At 38.4% G+C, this 7,519-nt stretch overlaps 2 protein-coding genes across 2 annotated transcripts; both read right to left on the bottom strand.

Annotated features, from left to right (window-relative positions):
• Positions 1 to 432: 432 nt before the first annotated feature.
• LOC111785652 (peroxisomal acyl-coenzyme A oxidase 1-like) lies at positions 433 to 5,152 on the bottom strand. The gene is made up of 14 exons (XM_023666028.1): positions 4,707 to 5,152; positions 4,503 to 4,611; positions 4,363 to 4,424; positions 4,003 to 4,212; positions 3,656 to 3,743; positions 3,411 to 3,573; positions 3,128 to 3,323; positions 2,815 to 3,012; positions 2,401 to 2,532; positions 2,194 to 2,314; positions 1,899 to 2,009; positions 1,215 to 1,284; positions 901 to 1,084; positions 433 to 811 (listed from the first exon to the last, which is right to left on the bottom strand). The coding sequence occupies exons 1-14, from the start codon at positions 4,842 to 4,844 to the stop codon at positions 602 to 604; spliced, it is 1,992 nt and encodes a 663-aa protein (XP_023521796.1). The 5' UTR covers positions 4,845 to 5,152; the 3' UTR covers positions 433 to 601.
• A 1,522-nt stretch (positions 5,153 to 6,674) lies between these two features.
• LOC111785653 (O-fucosyltransferase 30-like) lies at positions 6,675 to 7,519 on the bottom strand (the record flags this gene model as incomplete). The annotated part of the gene is given in 2 exon segments (XM_023666029.1): positions 6,675 to 6,902; positions 7,098 to 7,519. Coding segments are annotated over 2 exon segments (568 nt in total), but the record flags the coding sequence as incomplete, so codon positions are not given.

Raw genomic sequence — 7,519 nt, 5'->3', positions numbered from 1 at the left:
GAGGTGAAGTGTGAGATCTGACATCGGTTAGAAAAGTATATAGGTTTTAAAATCTTGAGGGAAGTAAACTATATAGGTTTTAAAACTTTGAGGGAAGTAAAGTCCAAATAGGATAATATCAGGGCCAGTCACAAATGGTACCAGAGTCAGTCATCGGGTGGTATGCCAACGAGGATGTTGGGCTCCCAAAGGAGGGGTGAATTGTGAGATCCCACGTCGATGGGAGAAGGGAACAAAATATTTATTATAAGGGTGTGAAACCTTTTCCTCGTATAATCATTTTAAAACAAGAAGCCCGAAGGACAAAAGTCGAAAGAAGACAATATTAGTTTGTGCTTCTATTAGAGGTCGACAAGACCTGCAGACCGTGGGGAGCGACAATAACAAGCAACCTATAATAACAACCGAAATGGCGACTACGACTATCAATACGAAACTTCAAAACTTTTATTCTTCATTCATAGAGAAAACTTATATTTAATAGCACTTGTTCGGCATAATAAAATGCGAGTTCAAACTGTAACATAAAAATCCCAAGCTGAATCCATGATTTATTACAAATAATCTAGAGCATAACATTTTGTTATACCATTCCTATTCTTCATAGCCTCGCATTTCTGAGCTGCTGCTTAAGCAATGGTCTAATGTATTCATGGTAGCCATCAGGCACGGCGGAGTCATTTAGAGGTTCCTTCCACGCCTCATTGTAGAGATTTGGGTAAACATTCCCATCATAGCGACCAAGGATCGAGCCAAGGTAATGGTCGGTGTAGTTAAACGCATCGACTAAAGCAACTGCATTTGGACGAACCTACAAAAGAGAATTCCAACGTCGGGTTAGAAAGACAGCTTTTCTTCAAGAATTAGAAGGTCAAGAGGGAGATGTGCTTGAGTTCAAACCTGGGAGTATAGAGATCTAAGTTGATCATCAGCAAGAGAAGCCTGTTTGGGAGTGATGGTGGAAGTGGAAAGAAAATCACCCATGTGTTTGTGTAGTGTATACAAAGCATAAATACTGCAAAGCTTCTGCAGTTGCTCTTTTACTCCCTTTCCTGCTATGTCTCCCTTAAGTTTCTCGATGAACCTGAAGTGCAAATATTTTTGAAACAATCAGCAATGGAATATCACTGCTTAACATAGTTTTGGATTTAAAACATCAGTCTAAAGAATCAAGCTTTCAAGAATTTGATGAATATAACGAGGAAGAAACTTACTTGGAAACAATAATTAATTGGCAATGTGCAACTGCAGCCTCAACTAAATTAGGAGAAAGTTCCTGAAAACCTGCAAGTATGACAAAGGGCAATTAGGAAAATATTGAAAAGATTAGGAGAAGAAATCAGCATTGCCATGTATGGACAATTAAGTGATAGTTTAAAGATGCACGTGAAAATTGGTCAAAGAGCGCCAAAAAGAAATTTTGTGTGAGATTCCACATCAGTTGGGGAGGAGAACGAAGCATTTTTTATAAGGGTGTGGAAACCTCTCCCTAGTAGAGGCATTTTAAAACCTTGAGAGGAAGCCCGAAAGGGAAAGCCCAAAGATGATGGGCCGCTACAAATGATATCAGAGCCAGACACGGGGCAATATGCTAGCGAGGAAGATGATCCTCGAAGGGGGGTGGACACGAAGCGGTGTGCCAGCAAGGACGCTAGGCCCCGAAGGGGAGAGGATTGGGTGGTCCCACATCGATTAGAGAAGGGAACGAATGTCAGCGAGGACATTGGGCTCAAAAGGAGGGTGGATTGTGAGATTCCACATCGGTTGGGGAAGAAAATGAAACATTCTTTGTAAGGGTGTAGAAACCTCTTCCTAGTAAACGCGTTTTAAAACCCTGAGGAGAAGTCCAGAAGAAAAAGTCCAAAGGGAACAATATCGGCAAGTAGGAGTAGACATACCTTCTTCTTGATTGGTGAACTTGCTTAGTCTTTTGGCACATTCCACAGACATCTTAGCCGACCGTGCTTCAAACGCCTCAAGAACGATGCTTGGGTTTAACCAGTCCTCAGCTGCAGAGCATCAGAATTGACAAGAACATCAATATAAACAAGTCTTGAAAAATTCAGCTCCAAACCACCAACTCAGTGCTAATAAGGAACTGAGAACCCCAATTCCAAAAAATTTGAACACACAAATTGGCCTACTCTGTGTTCTTTATACGGGACAGAAATGTTTCTCATTTTTAACAAATACCTTTCTGAACTTTGCAAGACGATTCCATCAGATGTTGTAGTCGTCCCATGTAAGCTGTTGTACCAACAGGCTTCTTCCCAGACACCAACTGGGACACGGTCTTTACAAGAAATCGTGCAACCTATATCGAAACAGGTTAGCAGATGAATGTTGAGAACTTTAAAACTAAGTCATAATCATAACTTCACTTGAAAACTTAACCCACACCTGCAATAGTAGCACAACATTGTCTCCTTCATAAGTACAGGCAGGGACATAAACCGCAAACAACTCGGGAAGCCCACTGCTACAAAGGTAACCATGGCCACCGCACAACTTCCGGCACTCCTCAATCGCATCCTGCAATTACAATTAAAAGTTAAGGCTGCAAGAAAAACACCCGTGTGCTTGACTATATACTCATGGCCGCCCTGTTATTCCTCTCAAGGCCTTGCTCTATCCCAAGACCAACTTAGACCCAAGAGATGACAAGGCTTTTATGTTATTAAATTGTTAAATCAGGAACACCATATTAGCATAGCTAGTTAAATCAGAAGAAATAGATTGATTAAAACTTCTGTTAAACATAAAGACAATGCACATAAAGATGATCAAGCTAATGAAATCAAAAAAGATACTCACAGCAGTTGCAGCCGTTGTGACCGACTTCAACCCTGCAGTGCATGCATGAGCCTCAGGCAGTGTCGAGAAATCGCTGGCTCCCAGTCTTTGAGTCACATCCGTATATAGCCATTCTAACCACTCACCAACAAATCTAAAAGCGTAGGCAGAAGCCAGCAAAGGGAATAGCCTACTTTGCTGTGTTTTATAATCGATCACCTATAAAAACAAACAAATGATAATCACATTATTCAGCACCAATGTAGAATGCGAAATTGTGCCTTTGAGATAATGTCTTTTAGGTTTTGCTTCTAATAGGATTATAAACTCATACCTGGGTTTCCACACCATTCTGTGATCCAAATTGTCTACGAACAGCACTGTACCTAGTAGCAATACAGACGGCACGTGACAAGGCATTTGAAGCATCAATTACAATCGTCTTTCTAACATATACCATAGTGCCATAAACTAGTTGCCGTGGAACATCTGATTGCACATATTTCCCTTCCTTTGTAACTTGAGAAAACCTGTGAAGTTAACAACCAACTTTAGAAGGGACAATTGACAAAGAAAATGAATAGAAATAACTAACGAACATACAGAATAGAAATAACCTCATCAACAGTTGGTTCCTCGGGATTCGGAAGTGATCAAAATGCATGACCCCATTATCCATAGTATTGTACGCTCCGTTCCCAAATTTCATACCAATGTCTCCAATGGTTATGCCAGGTAGAACTGAGTGATCTTCCAAACTCCTTGTCTGAACTATGAAACCTACAAAATGGAAGCTTCCTTATTAGACTAGATATATCAGGATCAAGAATCAGAGGATTGAAAGCAATCATAGTTTGCATACCGTGCACTCCATAGTCTTGACCGTTCGTGATAAGACGAGCAAATACAACAGCATGTGTTGAAACCTTACCCAAACCACCAGGCCACCACTGTTCACAAGAAAGAAGGAAAAAAAATAAGAGACATAGAATGCAGCACATTCACATAGAACCTGAATGTGAGTATCAACCCAAAAAGATCCAACAAACTACAGTCAATTTAAATTGCTCTTCAACATCAATCTAACCCGTTCAATTTACACCCCGAGACTCGAGGAAACAAATCCAATACAAAGTCTTACACAGAATCAATCCAATACAGGTAACTAACTAATATAGAACCTGAATATATAACTACCATTGTACTTACTTTGCTTGAGGTGAGTGTAGGACTATGAATAACAAATTCATCAGTCTTTGGATCAAACGTTGCAGTTGTTTCGAGCCCTTGAACATTCGAACCATGACCGAGTTCGGTTTGAGCATAGCAACCAATTATTTTCATTTTATAAGCCAATGGCAACCACTTCTGTAGCTGTTCCTCAGTTCCTTGCCCTTTCACAAATGGAACAAACATTCCCTAAAAAAGAGAGATACATTAAATTAATTCCAAAAACTTGAAAGCTAAGATGATGGAAACCAGTATTTATCCATAGAGTTGTTCAAACAGCCAAAAGTTCAGTATTAAGTGTTGTTTGTAATGCCAACAAAAAGAATAAACTCAACTCACCCAGTGAAGATCTGTATATGCTGGCTCATCCACAAAGAACCTTAATCTAGCAGCTTCCTCCTCTGTTAAAGAAAAAGAAGGAATACAATCAATACAGTCCAGGGTTTTCCATAGAAAGAGATTGAATGAAATAGCTGTACCAGTAAGCTTAAGCTCAACGATCTTCTTCCATGCATAAGCTGTTTTTCTGAGCGTGTTCTTGAACAGCTCCTTCCTTGGTAATTGAGCCCTGTTATCCTTTCGAAAGGCCTAAACACCAAAAACAAACACAAACTCAAAGCATCAATAATAAATCTTAGCCGGTACAACGTCTGGATTTGGCGTGTGGCAAAGAAATTACTCACTGGGTCATTAGCAACCAATCGAGACATTCGATCAGATACTTCAAAGGCATGACGAGAACCCGCCCATACGATCTTCATCGCATCGACGTCGAATTGGGACCTGTTCCTCTCATGGGCAAGATGATCGACGCCCTCCATTTGTTCGTCGGAACGAATTCGAAATCTAACCACAGAAAAGACCTTCTAGCAGGGAAATCGAAAACCCCAAATCGGAAAATCCTGAAAGAACGCTTTCAAAAAAAAAACGGGAACGCGCTTGAAATCTCTTGGAAGTTGAATGGAGGTTGCGGGTATTTAAAGGAGAATTAATCGAACAATATCCCCTCAGAAAAAGGAGAAAGGGTGATCTTCCGATCCACTCGTCTGTCGGTCGTTGTGTTTCCCAATGAAGAGTTTGTTTTGAATTTCCTTTCTTTTTCCTTCTCAAAATTATCTTCGATTACATTTTAAACTCGTGTTCATATCAATATCCCTAATTACGGATTCATCTCTCTCTATCATATATATATATATATATATTTTTCCCTCTTTTTCTCATCTTCTTCTCCTCAATCCATATCTACTTAAAATGGTCGGAAATTTTGTTTTATTATAATTCAAAAAGTTGATTAAAATATTGAGAATTTTTCAGGTTTTAGAATAATATATTTTTAAGGGTCCATGGAATTCAAATTCATTTTATCTAAATTCAATTTTTAAAAGTTTGATTTGTTGGTGTATTTTGTATAAATAATAATTGAGTTTTTTTTTTAATAATAATAATTCAGTAAATACTTCGTTTTTAAAGAAACGGCATATTCTCCAATGGTTAACGATATATGTCTTTTATCTTTTCTACCTAACTTTAGAGGAATTAATATTTATTGAGTGATATTTGTAATTATTTTTTATGAATTGTGACGAATATTAATTAATAATGACACGTAGATATACCTAATACAACTAAAAAAGAAGTGCAATTACAATTATGTTAAAACTATTATTCAAATCTCATAATTAAATATTTATGGATATTAAATATTCATAAATAATCCGTCTGATCAATAATAAATAAATGGTTCAATTATAATTTTAAGTTTCAAAATTTTAAAATTTGTGGCTATTTATCTTAAATTCAATTTCATATATGAATTTTTTTTTTTTTTTCCTTCCTCGATCCACATTTCATATAATTTTTTATTTTATTTTTACTTTTCTCTCTTCGTCAAAATGGGTTAATTAGTTTGGTGACACTTCTGTACGACACATCGTCTGTGTTCATGCACCTATATGACGCTACTAGTCAATGTTAGTTTAAGGACACTCGTCTCACAAGATTTATGGTGTTCTTGCAGATACGATGCTTTTCAAAGCTAGCTTAGAAACACCTAACCCTAATGAGATTTATGGTGTTCTTGCAGCTTCCACTACCCTTCAATGTTTGTAACAGCTCAAGCCCACTGCTAACAAATATTGTCCGCTTTGGTCCGTTACGTATCGTCGTCAGTCTCACGGTTTTAAAATGCGTCTACTAGGGAGAGGTTGAATATTTTGTTCCTCTCTCCCGTCGATGTGAGATCTCACAATCTACCTCTCTTGGAGGCCCAACGTCCTCGCTGGCACACCGCCCAATGTCTGACTCGAATACCATTTGTAACAATCCAAATCCACCGCTAGCAGATATTATCCGCTTTGGCTTGTTACGTATCATCGTCAGTCTCACGGTTATAAAACGTGTCTGCTAGGGAGAGATTTCCACACTCTTGTTAGGAATGTTTCGTTTCCCTCTCTAACCGACATGGGATCTCACATTGTTATCTTAATGGGATCTCACAAGGTTATCTTACGAATATTTCACCCTAACAAGGCCTTATTGTGTTCCTGCACCTATGCTACTTTAGTTTCATATGATGCTGATGGGCATGAACACGACTAATTCTCATGCCCAATCAGTCAGTTTCATAGGATGTTTATGGGCAGAAACATGTATATGAAATTGGCAAGATTTTGCAGTCCATCATGAATTCCTTGTATTTCTGAGAAAACAACAGGGTTTCCTTAAAGAACTAAATTAATCTCCTAAACAATCCATTTGTAGCAACATTATGCAAAAGAACTGTGTAAAATATGTTTTAAACATGAAACTGTACGTGTACTTACAGCCAAATGCAGCCTTGTAATTGATGACCGTATGCTCAATCCACCATAAAAGGAAGCCTGCAAATTCAAAGCACGACTCAATAACTGGCCCTCTGTAAAATCATCATCGCTCACAAGAACAGCTGAGAGAATTGCTGGAAAAGCTACGATGCATGACATGCCGAGCAGAATCAGAAGGATATGCACTAACTTTAGTAGATCCTAAAGAGTTTGAAGTTTGAAGTCAAATGTCAAGCTGGGTTTAATTTTGACCTGAACATACTCCATATTTACTCATCAGTTCTATGCTTTCGGCAATTGTGGATCCAGCAGTACCAATAAAACCAAGTGAAGCACAGCTGCAAACAGTTTCCTCTATATATAAGAGAATATCCGGCAATTTCTCAGCAGCACATTTTTTCTTCATTTCACGAATTCTATCAGGACCAAATGCACTGGATGCCAATCTCCAGCCATGTCCTACAGCCATCACTTTTTCGGATGCTCGAACAACCAATTCATCGTGTTCTTTGAGGAAAAAGAGTTTGAAACGATTTGAATCACTAACCAAATCACCTAAGTAACTTCCAGTCCAATTAGATTCAGGAAGATCAGTCATCACAAAAATGCGAATAGGTTGTTCATTAGCATTCTGCAATATAGAGTCTAATTTCTGTTTGAGAGCCAGAAAAGTA

This window comes from Cucurbita pepo, unplaced genomic scaffold (assembly GCF_002806865.2).
Source record: "Cucurbita pepo subsp. pepo cultivar mu-cu-16 unplaced genomic scaffold, ASM280686v2 Cp4.1_scaffold000622, whole genome shotgun sequence".
NCBI classification, from domain to species: Eukaryota; Viridiplantae; Streptophyta; class Magnoliopsida; order Cucurbitales; family Cucurbitaceae; genus Cucurbita; species Cucurbita pepo.
This window is presented reverse-complemented; position numbering and strand designations above follow the sequence as displayed.

What these genes read in the sequence shown, in the direction of transcription:
- LOC111785652 (XM_023666028.1), bottom strand. Translation starts at nt 4,844, where the DNA reads ATGGAGGGCGTCGATCATCTTGCCCATGAGAGGAACAGGTCCCAATTC. An exon ending in GATTGGTTGCTAATGACCCA is followed by an intron (nt 4,612 to 4,706) that starts GTGAGTAATTTC and finishes TTTGGTGTTTAG; the next exon opens with GCCTTTCGAAAGGATAACAG. An exon ending in CGTTGAGCTTAAGCTTACTG is followed by an intron (nt 4,425 to 4,502) that starts GTACAGCTATTT and finishes TTTCTTTAACAG; the next exon opens with AGGAGGAAGCTGCTAGATTA.